Here is a 25,928-nt window from a genome sequence, read left to right as displayed (position 1 = left end):
ACATGGATCATTGCTTACACAGAAAGTGGTTGCAACGTAGCAGGTAGATGTGTATGGTTACTGTTGGCAAATGCTGTGTTTTTAACAGTGATTGCTGCACAAGCTCCTGAAAGTTATTTTAGAATTATTACATTAATTTTGTTCTTGTCTGCACAAATGGAGGGTGTCAGCATTACTTTACCCATAAATTGATATTCCTAGCCAAGAGAAATGCAGTATCTAATGGTAGAGTGGTAGTAGACAGCATTATTGTCAGTTTTTAAAACCTAACTTCATGATACATCATCCCAAACAGTCCAAAACTCCCAGAGGTGTCTCCAAAACAAGTCTCCTTGAAATGTTGTGTCTAATTTTTTTTCTATTTTACACTTCATCCTTTTTTACAGGAAAGGAAAAAAAAACCCAGAAAGCATTATGCCTATCTGTTTATTCTGTATCTACATTTTCTTCTCAGGAATTAGTTCATTACAATTGCCAAGTTGTTTTTAAGTCTTTATGAACTGTTGAGGCACTTATTGTCAGTGGGAGAAATTGCAAAGTGTGTATAGTGTAAGAAACTGATGATTAAATCCCTCACATTGAAATCATTCTGGAAAGGTTAATTAGAAACTCTAAGAACACAAGAAGGAGAACATCCTCTCTTCATACTGTTTTTTTCCACTGAGCTCCTACAACCTCCTTTTCAGTTTTTATTTTTATTTCGTAGTATTGTTCATTATCAGGTAAAAGCCCCCAACTGTTCTGCTGGGTCTGTGTCCCAGCCGCGTTCAGCTTCCCCTGGATCCTAGAAGACTTCCTGTTTTCATTGTTTAGGAATCTTAAGATGATGTAGAATTTTTGTATCATGTATGTATAGTTTCCTTTGGGATATAAATTCCTACACAAATACATATTTTTCCATGTCAACTTTTTGGTTTGGGCTTTGTGTTTTGTTTTGGTTTTTTTTCATTTGTGTAGGCAACTTACACAGAGTACAATCCTCTTAGTAAAGCTCTTAGGAAAGCTTTAATTCAGAAGATGATTTAGCCTGATGTTTCTAAAGCTGTTAGAGCATTTCTGGGCTATGCTGTAAAACTGCTCAGTGTAGTGAAAAGCTCTAATATATTGAATGTAATGAGAGAGCAATATACAAACCTGCCCCCCATTTCTGTTTTGGCCCTGTGACAGGACATTTTGGTTTTTTACCATTCATAAGAGGGGAGAAAAGAAGAAAAACTTTTACATGGAGGTAGGCTGTTGTAAACTTAAAGAAAAAATAAAATCCATTAATAGATGGCAGGTGGTATGTTGTGCCTGAGACTGAATCTCCCAGAAAGTGATCATGGAGGATGTTGTTATATAATGCCTGAAGTAGTTTCTCTTAAAAATAATAGTTTGCTTAAGAGGAAAAAAAAGTGTGTGCAGGGGGAATTGTCTTTTCAAATTGATGTGTCTGCACAGATGTCTCCCTGAGTGATTCTCTGAGTGCAAAGAGGTCGTTTTCGCAGTGAGGGGAGCACAGGGCTGTGTGGTGCAGGCTGGCCAAGGAGCTGCAGGTTGCTGTGCTCGCCTGCTGCAGCTGGTCTAATTGTAGCTGAAGGGGCAGCATCTGTGTCTGTCTGCATCCTTCCTCACCTCCAGATCTCAGCACTGTGAGGTTACGGGGACCATAGGCATAACACCTTGTAGAGTTGAAGTCACGGCAGTTTTGTTACTGACTCCAGTAACCTTGTCTTTGGTCAAAAATACCTCTTTCCTTTCCATTTTCCTTCCCAAAGAACCAGTAAGATGCTGCATGTGCAACTGTGTATACACCTTAGCCGCTTCGTGTGTGTGTGGGTACACCTGTATACGTATACATGTGCACATGGGCTTCTCCTATATTTGATTCTGACTTTAGGCAACTGTTTGAAAATGTGGATTCACGTAATAATGTACCAAACACATAAAACCAGTGTTCTAGACTGTCACTCAGCATACATTTACCAAAATGCAAAATAATAAGCATTTTAGACACTTCACTACTTTCAGCTCTGACCCTATTACCACTGGGCGGTTTGTTTGGCCTGTTTGCTTCTCTTGTTAGTTTCAACTCTCACAAAACCTGAAAACTCACATGGTGTGACAGCTTTAAAAAAATGACAAGATACTATCAGTGTGCATAGTAATCCCCTGTTCTTATACCCTTCACACTGTTCAAATGTAGTCATAGATATGCTTGCTCCTTTTATATTTACCTCCCCAGCTGTATTTTAGTTCAAAGATTTATTCACAGCTGTATAATAAATACAGTTTGATTTGTACCTAATTGTAGTAACTCGTTTTCATTATTTATGGAAGTCATTGTCAGAATTCATTTATGGTTCTGACTGCAAAGAAACTTACAGCGACAGCTTCATATGACCGCAGCAATAAAATAATTAACTGGCTCACTTAAAACAAGTCAATGGCCAGGACATTAACTCTTAATATTTCAGGAATTATTTACACTTCTGTATTCATACTTCTGCAATTCTATTACTTTCTGATTGATAGGATTCTGTTCTTGTTGTATTATAAGCTTTAATTATCTTACTAATGTATTTTTATGTTAAATGACTAATTTTGGAGAAATTAGGATGCCTGTCAGATTAAAAAATTGAATGCGTGTTCTAATTTGTTCCCAGAGCTATGAAATAACTGTGGGCTAGGGTGGAAAAGCATTATGGGTATAGGCATGCAAATGAGCTTGCCAAGTGTCTGTATACCATAAAATGTCTTAAATCTACGGACATAAAAGTAGGATGAAGACACAGCCATTAAAAAGGCAGTCATTTTTGAGTGTCGCATAATTTAGACACTTTAAGTTATTCAAGTGCCACGAGTTTATTGCACCTAATTTATTAATACAATCATTTGGGATTCACTTATGTCTCTTGCTCTGCCCCAAAACAGAGGCTAAAAGTCTGTTTAAAATGCACAGACTCTGCTTCAGCAGTAAAAGCCTAAAATGTTTCTCAGAATACAGAGACACAAAAAATAACAAATTTACTGTAGTCCTTACAGGTAACGAGTGGCCGTGTTCCTGTTTGTTTATATTTGTGTATTAAAGTAGGGCAGAGAGTTCCAATAAAGACCAATTCCCATTTCGTTTTTCCATTGCCACGTTAGGTGACACCTGTACAGGGAAAATAGCCTGTTGCTTTGATCTCTAACCAGGACCAAAAAAAAAAAAAAAAAAAAAAAAATTATAATCCTGACAAATACTTGTTACGGCTTTCATGCTTTGAAAAAGAAAAAAACAAAAAAAAAGAAAAAAAAGTTTGTAATTTATTTTTAATCCTTTCATGTGCTGAATTGGCATTTCTTAGTTTGCAGGTTCTGTTATGTTTCTTTCCTACCCAGGAGCACTTTTGATGTGTTCAAGCAGTTGACAAAACAGTGCTAAGGTGTAGTATGACTGAAAAGGGGCACCGCAGAGAGCTGGAGACAAAAGAATCCACTTGATTGTAATACATGCGGAGTTTTGACAAAACACCTTGTGTGACACCTGAGACAATTATACACATGAAGAGATTTTACTTTTAGGTTCTTTTAAAAAAAAATAAAAAAATCTCACCTTCTGTTATCTTTTTTTTCCCCTAATCAGGACAGAATTTTACCCTAAGGCAGTTAGGAGTTTGTGAACCAGCAACTCGTCGAGGACTGGCATTTTGTGCGGAAATGGGGCTCCCCCACAGAGGTTACTCTATCAGTGCAGGGTCAGATGCTGATACTGAAAATGAAGGAGTGATGTCTCCAGAGCATGCCATGAGACTTTGGGGCAGGGGGGTCAAATCAGGGCGCAGTTCCTGTCTGTCGAGCCGTTCCAACTCAGCCCTCACTCTGACTGATACCGAACATGAAAACAAGTCCGACAGTGAAAATGGTAAGTTCTTACACATATGCCCATATATAAATCAATGTTTTATTTGCTGTTTTGGTTGACACTCGATAATTTTAAATCACTAAAGGAAAGGCCTTGAATTATTTACCTATTTATTTTTTTTCTCCTCCTCCCAGAAAAGTCAATATTCAGTATCAGTCCTAACTAATGCAAGCTTTGGGTGTGATGTTTTGGCTGTAATTTTGAAAGAGTGTAATCACAAAAAAGATTAGCTCTGTTTTATCTCAGGCCGTGTTACCTGTTGCACTTTGGGGGACAGTTAAGTAAGTGGTGATAAAGGTGATTCCCAAGGCCTGCTTGCAATCAAAGGTTTCATTATAAACTCTTCTACAAGACATCTTGGAGAAGTTGCAGAATCTTAGAATGGATGAATGAATGCGAAGAATACCTTATTAACAGGGCTCATGTGATTGGAAAACAAATTTGATTGTGTTTTTGTCCTGGTTTCAGCTGGGATAGAGTTAATTTTCTTCCTAGTAGCTGGTACAGTGCTGTGATTTTGGATTTAAGATGAGAATAACGTTGATAACACACCGATGTTTTAGTTGTTGCTGAGCAGTGCTTACACTAGTCAAGGACTTTTCAGCTTCCCATGCTCTGCCAGGTGTACAAGAAGCTGGGAGGGGGCACAGCCAGGACAGCTGACCCAAACTGGCCCAAGGGACATTCCATACCATGGGACGTCATGCTAGTACATAAACTGGGGGAAAGCTGGCCGGGGGGGCCACTGCTTGGGGATTGGCTGGGCATTGGTTGGCAGGTCATGAGCAGTTACATTGTGCATCACTTGCTTTGCATGTTCTTCTTCTTATTATTACTACTATTAATATTAGGATTTTATTTTATTTCAATTATTGGACTCTTTTTATCTCAACCCACGAGTTTTCTCACTTTTACTCTTCCGATTCTCTCCCCCATCCCCCTGGGGGTGGGGGAGGAGTGAGTGAGCGGCTGTGTGGTGCTCAGTTGCTGGCTGAGGTTAAACCACGGCAGCTTTAAACTTCCTAGTTGATGAGAGCAATTGGAATTGTGGTGAAGAGGGACATGTGGCCTTTGATGTGCCTGGGGGACTGGATTACTGTGCAATTAAAATCTGCAAAAGAAATCTAAACAGCAGCTTTGTAGGATGTGGGGTATGACCATTGTATATTACGGCTTAGTTTTTAAATGAAAAGAGGTTAATACAATTGACTGATTCTTTTTTAAAGCTTTTCAAAATTTTTTTACCTCCACTTGAGGTTATGAGCAGAACCTAATGTGGTGTTAAATGCTAAATGCACAAATCTTAGAAAACATTTTATCTTTAACTTCTTTTTATTTGCAGAAGACTTTCAGCTTTACTAGAATTAAAACGATTGTTCTATTAACTTCATGACTTTCTGTATGACAAATTCAGAAGAGGAGTAAAGAAAAATGAGTAAAAATGAAAATTAGTGATGGCTGTTGCCTGCATGTCTGCACATCATTTTATTAATTTATTAAACCTGTCTGCTCAGCTGTACAAAAGTCAGAGCAATTTCATTTCTATCCTCTGGCAATAGCTGTAACACATTGTGGGAAACAGCAATGTAGGTGTGTATGTAATCCTTTAAAAAAATGCAGTTTTATTTTAAACTACAAGCAATAATGTTTAGTCCTACCTATTTATTACTTGAACTTCAGTTTGAGAAGACAAAACCAAAGCTATGTTTTGGTATTATTCATACTTGTTGCCTTTCCTCTGGTGGCTGGTTCTAACTGAAGATGCCTGTGCAAGATAGCTGTCTCAGATGGGATCCTCCTTTTTGTGTTGGACTTAATGCTGCGTGGTACCTGAGGAGACAGCTCTCAGTGTTCGCAGGTGTCTTGTCTCATGCTTGGAAAATTTGTTTTGAGTTGGAGGCAAGTTTTGAAAGAGAAGGACAGGAGTACTTGCCTACCTCCTTTTGGCAGTGTAGTTTCTGTTGGATGACTCTTGATATTTCAGCTGCAAAGCAATCTAGAATAAATTGTTGAGCAGTCCTGTGATTTTCCTTTTGAAAGGTCTATGCTGAAACAGACTCTCTTGAGTCTTTTGTAAAACCCTAGGTTAATGATCTTGAAAATACATATTTATATATGCATGCACACACACAGTTTCCTTAGAATGTCGTATCTTCACGTTACCAAAGAGGTGACTGCTTCAGAATTATAATAGGCTTGGTATACTTTTTTATAAATTTTATATTTACAATTTTTAAAAAAAGCAAAATGCCTGACTACAATATGCCAAAACTTCCACCATGAGTTTAGAAATTAGAGTTTTATTTTATTTTTTCATGTGTGAGAAGACTGTGAATATGTTAGAAAAGATATTATTCTGCACTGGTTAAAATTATGCAAGGAATGTCTGATGTTTGATACAACTTCAAAGAAGAGTTTAGTCACTAGAAAGGATTACAGTTGATTTATTTATTGATAGGGAGGCCAGAAGTCCAACTTAAGAAGGTACTGGGACTGCTGTGAGGCTAATGAAATTTTGATGGCTTGAGAGTCCCCTAGGGTTATGAAACATATATAACTTGGACCATGTCATGGGTCGCCATTTCAGTGGAGATGTTACAGACATGGTGAAAAGCTTAATGTTCTTTGCTGTTTTTCTCTGGATTTTTGTTTCCACTGAACATGGAAGATTTGGCTGAGAAACAATTTTATACATGTAGTTGGAACTCAGTATGTTAAATGCTAACAGTAGCATAGAAGATATAATTTAAAGCCAGGGAAGCCATGTTGTCCAGGCAGGCACAGGTGCTCTAATCAAGGGACCAAACTGCAGGTGTGAGTTTTGTTAATTTATGGCCTGAATTTAATACTGTTAAAATCTGACAAATCTGATAAGGCTTTGAAACAAAAGTTAGAGTTACGAGTCCTCTGTACAGCATCCCCCTTTGCTGTGTGTGAAAGCTTCCTGACTGAATTTTGATGGAACTGTTTTACAGGTAAATGCATTTCTATGCAACGTGTTTACCTCTAAGGTAGATAAGGAGTAACAGCTTATGATCAGATCATACCTTCCTCACCTAAAGGCCTCAGTTCTTGAGCGATCCCACTGTTCACCCAGTAAAACTATTCACTGTTTAAATAGTCCATTACCATAAGCAGACCTTATTGGAGTTAATGGGGCTATTCACGATGATGGTAACTGTGACTTATCCTACAGGTTTATGAATTTGGGATTAACCATTTGTTGAATGTACTTAAGCTTTTCTTTCTCGCCAGTTAGGCAAGAAGAGAAGCTTGGCATCAAAACACGATTTCCTTTCCTTCCTTGTAACTGTTGTGTGTATTAGCTCTTCTGAAATAGTTGTGGGTTGCATATCCCTCAGGAAGGCAGAACTCGAAGTTCTGTTGCATAATTACAATGAGTAAGTGGAAATAGTTTGTTGAAGATAGTAACTTTTGTTTGTTGACATCTCAACATTACGTTTCTAAGATCCTACAAAAGCAACCTAAATTTGTGAATAATACTGGTAGGATTAGAAGTTTCTTTAGACAAAAAATATTGCACATGATTAAGTTGCAAAATTTTAAATATACTAATAACATACCATGAATGCCAGCAGATTTTTTTTTTTTAAAAGAAAACATCAAAAGTGTTTTCCAAACATAGGGTTTATAGATGTATCCTCACATTAAAGTTTTAGGTTACTGCTCAGTAAATCATTCTGAAGAGAAATATTTTTCTTTGAGCTCATTCAAGTTCCATATATGACTCGGCATCATATTCTGAGAGATTTGTCATGTCAGCCTCCCTGAAGGAGGACCTGCATCTGTTAATCTGGGCAACCTACCAGTGTCACGTACAGTATGATGTATCACTTGGAATACACTGAGCACACATGTGCTTCTTCAGGCTTTCTTCTCCATTCCCATTGCAAGTTTATTTCATAAATGCTGCATCAAGAAATTTGTTAGTAATTGTTCTAGGAGCTGTGGCTTTGAAATACAAGCAGCCCATCTTTTACATACTTGCCAGTAACTTTATGTTGTTAAGCTGTTCCAAGATTACTAAAGCTTATCTTTTTAAACTTGATAAATATTCCAGCAGAGTATAGGCTAGAAGTTATAGTTAGGCTTCAAATGGCCCTTTTGCTTAAAGGGTCAATATATTTTTAAGGTATCTTAGAATCCACTTACTTATTTAAATTATTTTTAAATGCATTAAACTGCAATCCCTGACTTCATGAGCCATCAGAAAGCTAATAACCAAAATATGAAAGTTAATTGAGCAAGTTATTCCTAAAGTCCAGCTCCTTATGGAGTTATTTATTTATTTATTGTATAGTTATATGACCACTTTTTGTGCCAGACTGAAACTCAGGCTGTGGCAGTCATTGTGACTGGAAAGTCACTCATTTAAGACTTAAGCAAGTCCATGTTGCTTTCTGTCCCTTTGGAAGCAGTATTGACAGTACTTCTGAAAAAGAGTTGGGCATTCTGGATAGATGTGTGCCATGTAGTTGACTGCCCACAGCCACAAAGGCTAGCTGGGCATACAGAAAATAGGTCTGATGGCACTAGAATGTGGGGTTGTATTTTCTTATTTAGTGAAAGTTTTGCTCTCATGGGAGTTTGTTAGAAGACCAGAGGAGATCAGGTTGTGGCAAAATAAAAAGAAGAAAGGGAGAGAGGAGTATGAGATCATGGCCTCAGGCAGTTGTTCGGAATTGGTTAGGTAAATGATTTGAAACTTGGACCCATTTTTCACAGATACAGAAAAGTAGGTGTTTCTGGTAGAGTGTTCATTGCTGTAAAGAGAAAATATCAGTTTATCAGCTGCGTGGGCACCTGCTTGCTTCCTCTCCAACTTAGCCAGTTTCTGAAGATAGCATTCTTGTGAACCTAATACTCTCTTGTCCTTCCAGAGTGGTGAATTTACTGGCATTCAGATCTCTGAAAACCAAGAAATACATTGGTAAGATACTTGTCAAGACATTTTAAATCTATTCTCTCTAACCTAGCACATCTGTAACATATACTTGAACTCTGCATTCTTAAATAATGCATATCATTCAGGAAGTAGTGTTACATGTTTTCACCTGTTTAACATCCTTCTTTATGCTAAGGCAAAACTTGACTTATATGAACTCTACTGACTAGGAGCTGCTTGGTACCTGCTAGCCAAATGCTGAGCCTACTGATCAAAACCAGCCACATAGCTGATGAATTAATATTCATCTTACTGCCATACCACCATTTACAACTTCTTCACTCTTTCCTACAGTATTCCATCTAGCAATTATCTACCCCTCATTAAGCATGCCAATGTCTCTTAAATCCTGCTTTGCTGCTAAGAAATTTCATGACCAGGAAATAAGTCTGTTGTATTGTTGACAAAAGTCAGCTCTGACATAATATTTAATACCTAAACAGGCATACAAATTTTGCTTTGGTTACAGACACATGGAGCAGAAATCCATACACAAGGTAGTCGTCCCTGGTTTTCTGCAATACTATCACAAGTTTTCTGTAGTTATGCCAATTTTCAGATTCTGTTATATTACGATTATAGTTCTGTGGATTTATTTCAGTAAATCTTCCTAGTGTTCGCTGTTAATGCAATTGAAAATCATGTTGATAATTATTTTGGCTAGTGGTAGCCAAAGAGGGAACAGCTGGGCTGACCTTTTTCCAGTAACTTTTTGAGATCTCCTGGATTTCAGAGGTTTGAGTGTCACTGAACTTGCTGTTGAGGAAGGATATGAGATTCCAAAGGGCCATCTTAACGATGCTTTCATGATGGGAGTCTGGTACAGAACATCAGGCCAGAGGATGAGGCTTTTTGGAAGCTCTTAACCAAATCTTCTGATGCACAGGAACTGTAGGCTTAACAACAGCTGACAGGAATAAAGTTAAAATTGGGGTCTGCAAGGAAAAACAAATCTAAGAAGAAAATTTCAGGGAATTCACTCTTGGCTGTTAAGCTTATAAATCCTTCTAATGTGAAGGAGTGGTGAAAGAGGTGTTTAAAGACCAACTGTCATACCTCAGGATTTCTCCAGAGATCTGAATTTCAAGAAAGAACCATGCAGAAAATGGAAGGAAGATCAAATTTCTGAGAAGGAGCTTACAAAGATGCAACTGGGGAGGTCCAGGCATACAAATAAAATTGAGACATAATCAGCAAAAAAAGTGAAGAGTTGTACAGAAACATGAATGCTAAGAAAAGGGAAAGAGGAAGTTGATTTATTACTTAACAGTGAAGGAAGACTGGTAATATATTGCTGATATGTTTTCTTCTAGTTGTTTTTGTTTCAACATTTGCTACCTGAGTAACTGATCACAGAGCTAACATTTATACTACTAAATAAAGGATCAGAGGTTACTTAGGTAAATAAAATTTTTCCTGCATGTATAGAGTGTCTACAGCCTCTGGGCTTTTTATGACTCATGTCTGAGAAATCATTGAGGATGGATATGGTTCGGGAAGGCAAAAACAAACAAACAGGAGAGCTTCAAAAGGGGCAAAGAGAAGGAGGAGGAACCTGCCCAATCGGTTAGACAGGAAACATCCTAGAAAAAAAATATGTAAAAAGTTTATGCTTTATAACAATAAGCATGTGTTTGTACTAAATGAGTCTTGTCAAGCTATACTGATTTCCTTCTGTGATAGCGTAAGCCACTCCTTGATAAGGAAAAAGGAGCAGGTTCCCACTGTAATAGGTATTTGATATTACTAAGGCTTCTGACACTGCCTCACTCATGACATACTCATAAATAGAGACGCAGGGTCTAGACTCATTATTGCAAGAGAAATGTACAACTTTTTGGAAAAATCCGTAAAGAATGATTATCAGTATTTCATGAACTGGCAAGTTGAATCAAATAGCATTCTACATAGTGTGTCAAGATTTTCTTAGTGACTTGGATAATGCAAATAGAATGTTGTAACCTGGAAAGAATCACATACACTTTGTAGGACAGGATGAAAGCTGGGGAAATAATTCCACATGAAAAAATGCAGTTCAGTAAATACAAGTGCAAAGACCTACATTTCAGTGAGAATAGTCAAATTTCCCATATGTGAGAAAGACAAGTGGCTGAATCACAGTCCTTTAGAAAATCACAGAATAATTCAGCTTAGAAGGGACCTTTTGAGGTCATGTGGTTCAACCATCTGCTTAGAGCTGGACTAACACTAATTTAGATGAGGTTGCTCAAGGCCTTGTTCAGTTGAGTTTTGAAAATGTACAAGAACAGAGATTCCACATCATCTCTGGGCAACTGTTCCAGTGCTTAACCAACTTCATTGTGAATTTTTTTCCCCTTTATATCTAATCAGAGTTTCCCTTGCTGCAGTTGTGACCACTGCCTTGGGTAGTGGAAGACCAAAGTTAGATTTCCACCTTTTGCCCTTTCTAGGCTCGCTCAGCTTCTCCTTGAGTTGTATGCTTCAGCACTCCAATCATTGTGATCAGTCTCCACTGAATTAATTTCAGTTTGTCAATGTTGTACAAGTACTGGCAAGCCCCAAACTGAATATTGTACTCTAGATGTTGTCTTCAAATGCTGAATAAAAGGGACTAATCTCTTCCCAGGGTATGCTGGCTCCATTCTTCTGAATGCAACCCAGTATGTGGTCAGGCCGTATTGTTGAAAGGGCACACTGCTGAACTTGCCCACGTTGACTCCCCAGGTCCTTTACTGCAGAGCTTCCAGTGGGCTCCCACCTAGTACTGTTAGATGAGGTTATTCTGCCTTTGGAATTCATGAGGTTTTTTTCAGCCAATTCTTACAGCCTGTTGAGATCCCTCTGAAAAGCAATCCTGCCCTGCAGTGTGTTGATCACTCTGTCCAGCTTGGTGTCATCCACAAACTTGCTGAGGGCACATTCCATCCTATTCATTCTCAATATGTTAAATGCAGTACAGACATAAAACAGCATCAGCCCCAACATTAGCCCCTGAGGAATGCGATTAATATTGGCCAACAGTTGGTCCTTGCACTACAAAACGCTATTCTTTCAGCCTCTTCATACAACCGGTTTTCCACAAAGTGCACTTTGTAGCTCACCCATCCAGTCCCTCTCTCTCCAGCTTGGCTACCAGAATACTATGGGAGACCATGTTGAAAGCCTTGCTAAAGTCGAGGAAAACAACATCTGCTGCTCTCCCTTTGTCTGCTGGGAAAATTATCTGTTCATAGAAAGCAATCAGGTTGTTTGGGTGTGATTTGCCTTTGGTAAATACGTTAGCTGTTCTCACTCACTTTGTTTTCCTGGAGCCCTGTCCAGGCATATGAAGGATAACCCCAGCAGTATTTGTTCCATAATCTTCCCTGGAAGACTGGGGTAAGGCTGACAGCCTCTACTTCCCCACATAGTCCTTGCCCTTCTTGAAAATAACATGACCTTTATCTTTTAAAAAGTCATTGGGAACCTTCCTCCATGGCCATGACCTTTCAAGGAATTACGGAGTGGCCTTTCAATGATTTTGGTCAGCTCTGCCAGCACCCATGGATGCCTCCTGTCTAGTTCCCTGGACTTGCGTATGCCCAGCTTGTGTCCGTGGTGCCTAACAGCTTGTTCCTCCTCTGCAGTGGTAGGGCTTCTCAACTGTGGTTGAGCTTTGGCTTCCCTGTCCCCCATCCTGCATGTCCAGGAAATGTTTCTGTATTCCTCCTGGGTAGTCATCAGCTGAAGGTTATAGTGGTTATTTGTCAGCGGTGTTTTCTGTGGTATGTGAGGGTTTCTTCCACGAGCTTACAACATGTCTTTTGTACACAGCGCTGCTGAAGTAATCTGACTACTGCACTCAGCAGTGCTAAGACAGAAATACTGTGTCTCTGTGACTGGTTTTGGGACTACATTTTGAGGAAAATGCCAGCCAATTGAAGGCCTAGAGAAAAGTTAACAAGAATGATCAGAAGTTTTAAACACACGACACTAGAAGAGATTGGGAGAATTCAGACTGTTGTGCCTAGCATGTTCTGTCTAGATGTTGCTGCTGTTATAAAGGCCACGTATGGCAAATAGGACCAGAAGCAAATGATGCAAATAGCAAAAAGCAGAAGTTAGCTCAGACAATAGCATCACAAGGATAACTCGGTGAAAGAGATTGCTGGGGACCATGCGAATATTTCATCATCTAACATATTTTCCAAAACAATTCTAAAACGTTGGTGTAGTTCCTGTTGGTCCTGATTTGTGGGAGAGGAAGGGCAAAAGAAATTCTTCACTTCCTTTCTGGTTTTGTTTTCTGTGAGTCAGTTGTGTTATTCAACCCAAAAATTAATGAGCAAGAAGCGTGTTGAGCAAATGAAGGCTATAAAAATGTTGTTCTGCAATTTACTATAATACTAATATTTATATCTTGTTTTTTCTTCTAATTGGAAATGGTTAACTTTTCATAGATTCCCCCCCCCCCCCTCCTCATTTTAAGTTTGATATAAAAATATTGCTGTTCAGTCCCCCAAAACAAAATGTGTTCTTCTGGATGTGCTTGCGCAAGGAAATCGTAAAGAAAACAGCTCTTTTTCATTTAAGTTGTGTTTTAATTGTGAGGTTTCCATGAAAGCAAAGCATGCTTTGCACATCTATAAACTGATGATCTCTGCTGTTTTGATTTGGAATGTGGTTTTGATGTCCTTGAAAAATCACAGTGGTAGCAGTAAATTGTTTTAATTAATGAATTAGAGAGCAACAGATTTGCTGAATCAGGTTTATTGACATAATTATCACTGGAGTAAAAAGGAGGAAAAAAAAAAATCTGTCAGAGCTGTGAGATTATTTGGTTTGTTGTCATTTGAAAGCAAATTTCTCAGCAACCACTTCCTTCGTTTTCTGTATAGTTATGTGGATATGGGGGGGGTGTACCTATATACATACATGTACGTTTATATCTTCATTAGACAAAAGCAAATTAATGGTAGAGGTGAAGTCTAAGTAATACCAATTCTATATAAAGAGTAGGCTTATTCATATTCAGTTGTGTTAAAGGTGGTTTTTAAGCTTCATCTAATTTTGATTTGAAATCAGATTTTACTTGCATAATTAAATATGTCTTCAAAGTAAATAGAGGCTGTGCTATTGTCAGAGCATCAGTAATAATTATAGATGACAGCCTTTGTATGCTGGTCGAATAACAGCTGGAGAAAATTTGTCAAGATGACTTTTTTTTTTTTACAAAAAGCTGCAAAGGCTTTTGGAATAGACAGTTCTTTAAAGCTAACTCTTATTAAACCCATGTAAAGACTTATTTTGATGTTTTCTGGATAAAAAGTTCTATTTGATTCAGATGAGAATTCAGTTTGAAATTAAGTTTCAAGTAAAATTTGAAAATTAATTCCTTTTACAATTATTAAAACAATATGTGGATTGAACTGATCAGAACTTTTTTTGGTCTATATAATGTGCTGCCTGATCTGTTGGCAAAATATAAGCTTTTTTTTTCTTGAGTTAAGGTGGGAAGAAAATGAGGTCTCAAATCTCAGGAAAAGAAATGCTTGTTAACAAGCTGTGGTTTTGATTTTTATTCAACACCCTCTCATTCAGTATACCATTGTCTTCCTAAATTATATAGGTTTTGTGTTGAGTTATCTGTTGCTTTCACTTGTATGTTATAGAGAAGGAGAACTGTGGGTTTGGCACACTGAAACCAAGGAGAATAATAATTTTTTTTTTCACTCCACATTAGAAACCTTTCAGCGGAAGGGCCTTTGATGCCTGCTGCGATCATTGTGGGTTAGTCCAGGTTTCTATATAGTACATGGGAGTTTGCAAAATACTTATCAATATCTTACTTTGATATTTTTGTTTTTAATTTCATAATTCTGAACCCACAGCATCAAGTTAGGAAAGATGAGGGGGAACAATGTAAATTAATTATGGATTAAATTATGACTATGCAAATGGTTAATAGGTGTATCTCTCATATCTTCTATAAAAGCGTCCATAATAGATAACAGTTTTCTTGAAGTTTGAAGGTTGTGTGCAGCTGCCATGCCAGGTCTGTGCTGCTGCTGACAAATCCCTCCCTGGGGTACTGTGTCTGCTGACGGGTACGTCTGAGACAAAATGTGAATGTTTCCACCTCTGGTGCGGTATTCACAGCAGAAAAAGAAACAACTGACCTGGGAAACCCTTGTTCTGGATTGTCAGGCCACGGCAGAGTAAAGACTGACAACAGGCTGATTTCTCTGGTTGACTACATTATGATTGCTTTTTGTCCTTTGTGGTGAAATAGATGCATAAATGTGTGTATATGGCTATGTATGCATATAAATGGCTATCCTTACAAAACCTTGTCTTAAACAATTTTATTTTCACAGCTTATACACATAGTTTTCTTACAGATTAAACATACAGGGTTGAAGACTGGTTTCTTCTTCTTCAAATGACCTAGAAACTTTAAAGCATTTCCATAGCGAATCCGTGTGCAGTCATGAGCATAGGCAAAGGAAAGTTATTCTGGTGTTATACACTCTGCCACTGACTACTGTATGCTGGAGAAAGAGATTGATTTCGGCCCCCCCCCCCCCCCCCCCAACGCTGGGTTTTTATAAATGTAATGCTTCTATAAACTGCTTTATAGTTACAAATAAAATGTCTTGTATAATTGCTGATGACTAATGCTATGGAGTCTCAGTCTGCACCTGTGGCAGACAGTCTAAAGAATTTGGGTTGCTTTGTCTCTGTACAACAATTGAATTGCTTTTTGTAGTGGGTTTCACTGAACCAAACTGTATAGGTCACTTGTGCGGTTTGTACAAAAATAGCAGAAATGAGAAGTCTAAGATCCTTTTTGGCAAAATTTAGTTCTTGGAGAAGCTTTTAGAGTTGTCTTTTTCTGCCTGCTGTTTAAGATGGATATTGAATGTATCAAGACAGTTTATAATCTTTAAGTTCTTCTGAATTTTCAAACTTTCCAAGATATGTAGGTCAAATGACTTTGAAAGGAATGGCCTCTATCATCACTGTCTGGTTAAAGGGATAGAATCCAGTCTCCTTCCATGTAGAGTTAACCAGAATTGTTCAAGCTGCTGAGTTCTTAGTTGCATGATTGCTGTATGTTCTATAAGGAGATTTATTTAAAATTGCCTAAAAGCTGCACTCAGTAGGGAGTTCTGCTGCTCGTTCCCTTAACTACTTTAGCTGCAGAGAACATATGACGTCTTTTTCATTAACTGTCTCTGCTGCTTGTTTGCTTTCAGTGGAGTTCTAGGAGATTGTTATATTGTTTTGTAAACTCAGTATTGCTGGGTCCTGGCTGCTTATGGCAATTGAGATGAGATTAGATGCTTTTGTTAACAGGCCCCAGACTTTAAATTTATAGGGACTAGGCACCATCTGCTCTCAATTAAAGGTCCTGAGCTCTGAAATTAATTCCTTCCATTGGTCCATTAGAGTCAATCTTTTGACCTGAAGTCATGATAAGGTTATATTAGCCTCTCAAGCCTTGGAAAAGTGAGGAGTTCACGCAGGGACAGTACTGGCTATTCCTTTTAGTCCTTGTATCAGTGTAGTTAGAAAGCAGAAAGTAATGATTGTTTTTCCATTTTACAGGTAGAGTGAGATTTTTGAAAAGTGCCCTGGAGATTTAGAGTTCACATCCTCATGAGTTGTAACAGGACTTGTGCTCCTAAATCATATAAGTGCTATTGAAAAACTTTCCCAGAAAAATCAAATTAATGTAGAGAATGTTGACTAAATTCACAGAAAGACTTGGTATAGAAGTGGGTCGAGTGAAGTCTGTTGTTCCCAGACTCACATTTGCTTGTTAGATTAGCTGTATTTTGCCTCAGCTGTCTTTCATTGATTCCATCTGCAGCTGCAAAATGATGGGGGATCTTACAGAAATCTTGGCCCTAGAACTGTTCTGCCAGTGCTTTTGCTGAATTTATATCTGTCCTGTGGTGTGTAGATGTTGCAGAAAAGAAATGGACGGATGGACAAATTGGTTCACATTTTTGCGGTTGTAACTTCTTCCCCCCCCTTCTCATTTCCTTTCAGTATTTAACTGAAAATTGAGGTTTGCTCTGTCAAAATGCAGCAGGGAATACTGTAGAGTGGGGAGAACCTATAGCCACAAGCTTTTTCGTTCCAAAAGAAAAGCTCTAAGATGCCAAATAACTATGCTGGTTGTTTAAATTTGACATCATACACATGAAAATGTATTTTAAAGGTTTCAGGATCTGATAGTTCCTCAGCAGACTCTGTTTTAATTTATACAATGCTAGTAATTTTCTGGAAGACAGTTTGTAAGAGTATTGTTTTTGAGACAAAAATCTCTTCAGTGTCTAAGAGTATTCCTGTCTTACCCCAAAATGCAATTTATTAGAATGTTTTGGGCTCTGCTGGCCATTAGGCTATGAGTAGAAATAAGCAAGGACAGAGTTCTTATGCCTATTTTTATTCCTATCTAACAATTCCCATGGCATAAAAAATGCAGCAGTGTTTGACTTCATACAGGGAGCAAACAAAGTCAAAGTGACTGCCTTCTCAGCGTGGAAGGAATGATTTGTGACTGCTCCACCTAAGTGTTGCTTGTTGGCGACCTGTCAGCTAGAGGTTAAACTCAGGAATTCAGTTTTTTATTACTCTTCCTCAGTATTTTCCTTAAGTTCACCTAACTCTCTGACCAACTCATAAATTTCTTCTTCACAGGGCAATGATGATACTTATCCACTCCCAGTGCTGCAGAGGTTTATACCTTCAAGGCTGACTGCAGTGCCATTTCCTTCTGCCATCTTGATGCTGCCAAGGCAGTTTTATGTAGTTGTGTCACTCTTCTGTTGTTTTTTAGGTTGCCAGAAGATGGCCGTACCTGCCAGCTGAGCCCTGTAACTACTGGCTGAAAAAGGCTGAAATACTTTTTCATGTCCATGGGGAAAAACCACTCTTCTTGCTATTCTAGCAGTTACAATTCTTATTTCCAGCAAGGCCAAGTCTCAAGCAGACAAGAACCTGTTGTCTTTGAAAAGTAGGTTTCACTACAATCTAGGTGTAGCCATGTAACAGCTTTTTAATTGGGTTCATAAACAGCTAGGTAAAAATATTTCTTTTGTCTGCTGCCTGCAATTAGGAGCTCATAGAATTTAATAACTTGGAAGATACCTATTTTTCAACATTACCTAAACTAGAATAATGTTGGAGTCCCCATGATACTAGGCGTTATTTGTCAAGTGTGGCTTAGATGGCTCTGTGACACGTATATACATTTTGAAATTCAGTTTCAGTTGTTAGAAATGCCCAGCTACATTTTTTAAAAGATAAGTTAGAGTTCTTACCTTTTATTTCAAATGTATCATATCATATAAAACTATTAAGTGAACTTACCCAGAAAATGCTGAAGTGTCCACTTTGCATACATTAATAACATTCTCCTTATCAGTCATCTTTGCAGTTCTGGGACTTAGGGAACACATTTAAACAACTGTAACAATATTGAAAATATGGTAACAGAGGCCATGTAAACTAGTTAGCAATTTGCTTTAAAAAAACCACACAAATTCATTTCTTTCTTGTTTTCTTACAAGTTCTTTGTTCTTTGCAGTATCAAATATATTGATTTTTATGAAAAAGTTAATCGGCTTACCTTTGTTCAGAGTGGATTTTTGTTCCTCTGATCAGCTCTACACAATTGAGTTTTTCATCCTCTTTTCCAAGGTATTTCAATGTTACGAAAAAAGCATTAAAGAGAATTCTGATAAATTATTCCTTTAAAAAATAATCTACTGCATTGCACTTTTGTTGAGGCTGGAGAGTTAATTGAACTCAAAGATTTCTGTTTTGTTTTCGATGAGAAAGATATCTATGTTTGGTAAATACGAGAGACAGTGTCTCTTGGGGAACTGGATTACGTGATTCCCTGCTGATTCTGGTTACCCCAGAATTCATAATACGAATTTGAAGTAACCATTTAGGTGACATGGTACTATTGATTATCTCAAAATCCAGTTTTTCTTGTGATTTAAAACATCTTAAAGTAGAGTTTGAATACACTACACAAAAAGATATGGAAAAAAATATTTCATAGTCATATCCAAAAAAGAAACGCTTCCTGAATGTTTTTTATCATACTCTGTGGCTCTACTTGTATGGAGCAATGGTTCTCCTCCCCAGAACCTATAAAAAAAGCCAGACAGTATAATATGTTTTTATACGAAATACGCGATTATCCTGTTTTGCCTTAAGAAACAAACAAACAATTAAAAAAAAAAACAAAAACAAAAAACCAACCCCAACAACAACAACCCAACCCAAAAAACTCCACAACCTTTTCTTCCATTGTGGTCCTACTTTATTTTTTCCTTGTTAAATCAAGTCTGACCTAATCTTTTATGAGTTGTTTTTGTGTCTGTATTACCTCAGGCTGTGCTCTCATCAGACTTCACAAGCTAAGTGGACTTGAGTTTTGGATAGTCTGTGGAAATAATCAAAGAAAATGTACCGTACTCTTGGATGCGATGATAATGGTTCATTATGTCCATTAAATTTAGTACTGAATCAGTGCTGAGTATTCTGCTGTGAGTTCAGGTTAGACTCAGTGTCCTGATCACTTGTAATTACTAAAGCGCAACTATTAGCTCGGCTAAACTCCAATCCCAGTGACTTTCGTTCTGCTTATCAGTTTCTTCTGAACTTTACACGTGGGAAGCTTTCAAAGTATTTGCTTTGAAGTCAGAGATTCTGCAATGAAATCCTGATTTGGTCACTAATTTGCTGTCTCTGCATTTGCATGTTAATTCATCTTTCTGATTTTGTTTTCCTACTTATAAATGGGCATCGTAATGCTTATTTTCTGTCAAACTTCCTTACTCTGCCTTTTTTACCTTCTTGAACTAAGTAATTTGAAAAGGTTGGGTATTTTTTTTATCTATGTATGTGTACATATATATAAAAATACATTTGCAGTAACTTTAAAAAAGGCATAACTTTTATAAATTCAGAAGGGCTTCTGAATCCTGCAAATAATCTCACTGAATTTTATCCAATGAAAAAAATAAGGTGGATGCAAAAACCTAGACAATCTCTGGTAATTTCAGATGAGATTGCAGTAAAACTACTGCACAAATTATAAGCAGCTTTAAGATGCTTGCTTTTGCATATTCTGAATAAATGCAAGAAGTTTCGAATGTTCTTAAAGTGTATGTCAAATCGCTATTACTGGAAATAGGTTCTTTATTTACTTGTACAAGAGTAAAAGAGCAGAGAAGATGTTACTGCCCTTTCTTTGGTTACATGCCACCTCCCATTATAGCAGAGTACAGCTGAGCTAGTGTTCTTGCCCAGGCTTTGGCTAAATTGCTATGAACTTCCTGAATTGATTCTTCTGATTTTTGATTATATCAGTACTCTTAGATCAAGTACTGACACTTTTCACACCATTTTTATGTTTTCCCTTATCTCCTGTTCAGGGCTCTTCAACCTGAGGCTTCAAATTCTATCCATTCAGTAACAGATTAATTTTCTTTTTTTAGAAAATGGGCACAAGTGTCTCTGTCTCCTGTTTTGGAGAACTGCACATACTGCCAAGCTCAGTGTGCTTGATGTTTTCCCGTAGGATGCACAAAGCGTGAGAGAGAGGAGGTGGAATCAACTTTCTGGAAGTATCTGTACGGATCTCATCAGATCTAAATGAAGCAATGGCCTTTCCTCCACTCTTCTACCATCCCACCAAAACCATGGGAACAGTTTGTCATCAGGTAGACAAGCCAGACTCCATTCTTGCACAAAGTGAACATGCCACAGTATAGGCAATCGCTGGTTCTTGGAAATGGAGGCAGATGCTTGCGCTTTTGGTGTCATAGGTGGGTATGAGGGAGGAGCATGCTCAGCCATGCAGAGGCACTGGATGGACCTTTACTCCTTTCCTGCAGTGTTTGCAGGAAAAGAAGATGCCTCCAAATTCTAGCAGTGGCAGAAAGTCCAGCATGGCTTGCATCTTACCAGCCACGTAGGACAGGGATAGCTGAAGCAGCAGCTGTCACTGAAGCACCTGCCATTACATGTATCGGTCATGTGCGTATCACAGCTGCTCATTCATGTTTGCTCTCCCTCCCAGATTAGTTTTTCTGCGTGAGTATAAGGAAATCGCTGCCCTAAACTTGGTAGTTGATACTGTGGAGAGCGAAGCCGGGGCTGACAGCGCAGGTAGCAGCCCTGTCTGGTCAGAGCAGTGCCTTTTTCTGCTCTGCTCTCCGAGTGCTCTGACACCATGCTAAACATGATGTCTGCCATGCTGTATTTTCTATGCAGTACCTTCCCAGTCCTTCCTCAGAGTCTACTGTAACTCGAAGTGGCCTTGTTTTCTTTGTTTAGGAGCCACAGATGATGACACAGCAGAATTAAAGAGAAAATGCTTGTGTTCGTAGTATTTCCTCATTCTGAAATGTAGGATGGCTTTAGCCTGTCAGGTGTCTACATTTGAGGAGATTCAAGAAATCTGTAGGTTTCTTGTTAGCCCTTCTCATTTTGGTGCTCCCATTCTTCAGACTGTTCTGGTGCACAGCTTTTTAACTTGCAAGTCATTTGGCCACCTTCTGAGCCTGCAAGAAGTATTCCATTTGCGATTTCACTGCATGGCCTGTAACATATCAATAAAAGGATTTTCCAGACAGCCAAGTATTTCCATGTATCTGTCAGTTGTGGAAGCACACTTGAGGAGGGACCAAACCATATACAGATTGACTGACATCATCAGAAGTCACAAAAAGCCTGCAGCATCAACTAGGATATCATGAAAGCTGTAATATATCAGCTTGCACTATTCTAGATTATAGAGTTGGTTGGAGCCATCACCTATCAGGTGATTTAAAAAAAAAAAAAGTCCAGTCCTATGAAGGCAGTATGTGGATAGCTGGAGATCATAAATCATATACGCATATGTAATGCTGCTTTCAAGACTTCACTCATAACATCTACAGGTTTGGCTGGAGTTTGTGTGCTGCCTTTCCAGATACCACCTGAACAGACTGATTTTACGGATCAGACTGATTTTATGGAGCAAGATCTGGCTTGATGGCTGGATCCCATGAACATGCGAAGATTCTTTGTTCTTTTCCTTGTTGAGATTATTCGCATGAAATGCACCAGGCAGACCGAGTAACTTGCGGATACAAGGGATGTAGATACAAGGGATGTGATGTTGGGATGAACTCAAATTACCTAGTCTTTCTTCCTGAAGTTGAAATTTGTCACACTGTCCCACACAGCATCTCATTTTTGTGCCTGACTTCAGAGAGCAAGTCCTGAAAAACAACACACTTGAAAGCTAGAAGGATGTGACATTCATTCATCTCATCTCTGCCAGGAAGCAGTCTGTCTCACAAGGAGATCTTATCATATAAACTCTTTATTTCCATGGGTTCTGCAGTGATCTGGCATTTTCAAAGTAGTCAAATGATGACTTAGGAGTGGCTGCTGAAGGGGTTTGCGTGGGCAGTATGAGGGAGGGACCCACCTGTAAAAGATTAATTTGCTGCAGAAGAGAACATGAAATTCATAATTCCTGCTTCATCGTGAATTGGGTTTATTGCCAGATACCTTTATTTTTTAATCATCCTAAACTAATTTCTGTGGGTTTTTGGTTTTTTTTCTGATTGCCAGAGGAGTGTCCAAGCTTTGCTGGGACAAGGCTGCAGAGTTATTGTTCCAGCCAATTTCAAATACCAGAGCTATCATCAGTTACCTGCTGTGCAATCTTGTGTTCTACGCAGGGCATATTCTTGCGGTCCCATCTGATCCAGTCATTGGGGCTGGTCTTGAATGTCAGCGGCTTGAGCACCACTACAAGTTACTGTACCTTGCAGATTCAGGGAACCCCTTTACAAAGCAGAAAGCACGAGGATTTCTTCCTTAAAGTGGAATGATTTTACAAACGAGATTCAGACTATTTGGATCCAAAGAGAGTTTCAGTAACACAGAGCCTAGTCAGGCACGACCAAGTTTCAAGCCTTTGTTTGCAGTATTTGGTAATGAAACTCCGGTACCAGAATTCCTTAGGAATGTCTCTCAAACAAAATTAGAGACAGCTAACCTGTAGAATACTGTGCATGTGTTCAGTACTTTTTCTAGAGTTTTGCATTTTTCAAGTAACATATAAGATTAAGTTAAATATGAAGACAATGGACTTTTTTTATTCCACTTCAGAATCGGTGAAGTATCCCAGGTCTGACTGCTTTCACTGGCAAAATACAATTAAAATCAGTAAGCATATAGCTAGACCTGAAATACATCACTTTAAAGCCTTTGTGCTGAAGAACTTGCAAATAGAAGTCTTTAAAGTAGGCAATAGACTATTAAAAGGCTAAACAAACTGCTGACTAAATTCATTCAGAAAATAAATTATTCAACAGTATCCAATACACCTTGTCATCGCATGAATTTATATCTGGCTACTCTTCTTGGGAGCATTTTGTGCAATTGCTGTAACCTGAATATTAAGAACTAGATTATTCAATCTTATTTCAAACTGATCTGCAATATCTGCAGAAATTGGATATGCGTACCTCCGAGTCCCTGGCTTTTCTTAAATTGAAAGAAAGTATTCACATATGTAAATGTGAGTATGTGCAGAAAACTATGCAAGGCTGTAGCCTATATGACCGTAACAATGTTTGCATGATAGCATACTTCATAGAAGCACAAATACGAATCTTAAAATATGAAGACTACCTAAAGCATATTTAAAAATCGGTATCTACACCTTGTTTTATTCTAATGAACTGTAATAGAAATTATCTTGTTGTCTTTCAGAACAATATTCACATATCATGCTATTGTATTTAAGGAATTTTAGTTGAAAAGCTCTATAGAAAGCATTTCAGTATGTCTATGGATATATTAAAAACTTAATATCGAAGAATACATCAAGGAGTAAAAAAGTTACTAAAGCACTCCCCTGTGCTGCGATTAATTTGTATATTATCAAGGTCTTTATTATGAATGCAGTTCCTAATGTACGCCTGTAATAAACAGAGTGTAATTGAATTTTCAATATTTTGCCACCAGGGAGTAATTTTCTTACAAGACCTCTGCTCCATCTTCTGGCTAATTGTCAGCAGTTACTCAGTATTACTGCATTAATGTCACCAAACAGTGAAAACAGAAGCTACCTCCTTCCATTACATGTAAGGATGTGTAATTTCAACCCTTGTCTATTTGCCAGTTTTGGGTTGTGCACCATTATCACTTGCACCTTTATAAACAGCATGAAGTTTTTTTGAAAATACAGGTTTGGTGACAAACCAAACTTCTCATAAATTTGGCTTGGTGTAAGGTTTCAATCAATTTGAGTATTCCACGTAGTAAAAACAGAAACATCCAGAGTGTTAGGATTTTCAGACACACTAGTGAGAAGAGCATTTTATGTAACCCACGAGTGACTGAATATTTTGTTTTGTTTCTTAGCAAATTGAGTCATAAATTTGGGAGTATCTGTTGCCTTTTCACTTCCATTACATGTTGTGTTACATCGCAAATATAACAAGAACAGAATTATAGACTGTTGTACGTGCAGAGGAGGGCTGCTTGATCTACCAGCTAAACAACCAAAAGCTGAGGTTTTGTGAAGCTCTTGGTTCCTCTCCTGGTCAATACTTTCATCAAGGTTTTGAATGTTTGGAGTATTTTTATTAACTTTTGCTAGCAGTACAAGGCTGGGAGGAGCTGCAAACACTTTGCTGGAAGGGATTAGCATTACAATCTTCATACATTGGACTTGCGAGCAAAAACCTGTAGTAAATAAGCTGCAATTCAGTAAGAAAAAGTACAGGTGCAATTCTGAAGTAGCAATAATTAATTCACACCTCCAAGATGGGAGAACCACTTCCTGGGCAGAAACAGAGCTAGTACTGCAAGGGATTGTCCATAGAGTGTGAATCAACCAAGTAGTCATTTTGTGAAGGGAAAGGAAAAAAAGTATCTGTGGGGATGTGTAAGCATGAGTGTCATATGAAATAGTCATAAAGTAATTCCTTCAGCATCTCTCAGCACTAGTAAGGCCTCACCAATAGTACTGTCTACCACTGAGATTCACAAATCAATCTTAAGTTTTGGACCCAAGACCATGGGGAAAAAAAAAACCAGAATTAGCTGAAAGCTGAAGTGGAGAGTATGTCCTCTGAAGAAACCATGGCCAAACTGGGCTTTTTCTAAAGAAGGGAAAATAGTGGAAAGACCTTACACATTTTCAGGTACGTACAAGGCTGATGGTAAGGAGCAGGGAGCAACTTTGTGGGCCATTCTATCAGTAGGTCAAGAAATAATGTGCTAATTGTTGAGAGAGAGATTTTGTTTAGGCATTAGGGCAGCTAAGTACTGGTTGAGATGTCTTAGGAAGGCTGTGAAATCTGTCTCCCAGAGGTTTTAAGAACAAGTTAGTGTTCTATTAAGAATGGGTAATCCCTCTCACTGTCTCGTTCATTCGTGTGAATCTGTGGTTCCTGCAGATTGCTATAAACAATGTGTAAGAAAAGTTGTGTTTTGAAAGCTGACAAAAATAAAATGTTTAGCATCATCCACCTATCTCAGTTGCTTAGCTGGCCTTAAATAGTATTTAATGACAATGCATTTCTGTTATTTTTAACACTTTTGCAAGGTGGACTGTTGAGAATTGTTTTGATTATTTATTTATTTTCTTTAACACGTGCCAGTTTGAGAATTTGCCAGGTTTCCTAACATCCAAGTGCTGTACTTTAAATTCCAGCCCAAACTTTTATATTAGCATGAGAAAAAATAACCCCAGACCAAAATGTTTTACAGGATTCTACTGCCATATATGAAAATACTGTGAAGTGTATTTACAACCTAACAAATGAGCATCAGTCTACAGTTATCTAAGTCAGTAACTTCCCCCCCTTCCTTTCTTGGAGGGGGAAACACAAAGGAACGTGAAGACAGAGAAATGTGCTACAGCAGGAATTGCTACTTGTACTGCAATCATGCTCTCTTCACCCCAGCACACCTTCTTTCCAGTGCTTTCTCATCCCAGCCACCAGTCAGAAAATCCCATGCTGGGGCAGGGGCAGTGAGATGAGCGCTGAGAAACCAGGGTGCAAACGAAGC

General features: G+C 38.2%; 1 protein-coding gene across 9 annotated transcripts in view; it reads left to right on the top strand.

The window, feature by feature from the left end:
* The window catches only part of TENM3 (teneurin transmembrane protein 3), a 432,264-nt gene that overhangs the window by 120,624 nt on the left and 285,712 nt on the right, over positions 1–25,928 (top strand). For all 9 annotated transcript variants that reach the window (XM_076336476.1, XM_076336477.1, XM_076336471.1 and 6 more), the window contains exon 3: positions 3,608–3,886. In XM_076336476.1, the coding sequence (XP_076192591.1) occupies positions 3,608–3,886 (279 nt within the window). The remainder of the gene's footprint in view (positions 1–3,607; positions 3,887–25,928) is intronic.

This window comes from Aptenodytes patagonicus, chromosome 4 (assembly GCF_965638725.1).
Source record: "Aptenodytes patagonicus chromosome 4, bAptPat1.pri.cur, whole genome shotgun sequence".
NCBI lineage: Eukaryota > Metazoa > Chordata > Aves > Sphenisciformes > Spheniscidae > Aptenodytes > Aptenodytes patagonicus.
This window is presented reverse-complemented; position numbering and strand designations above follow the sequence as displayed.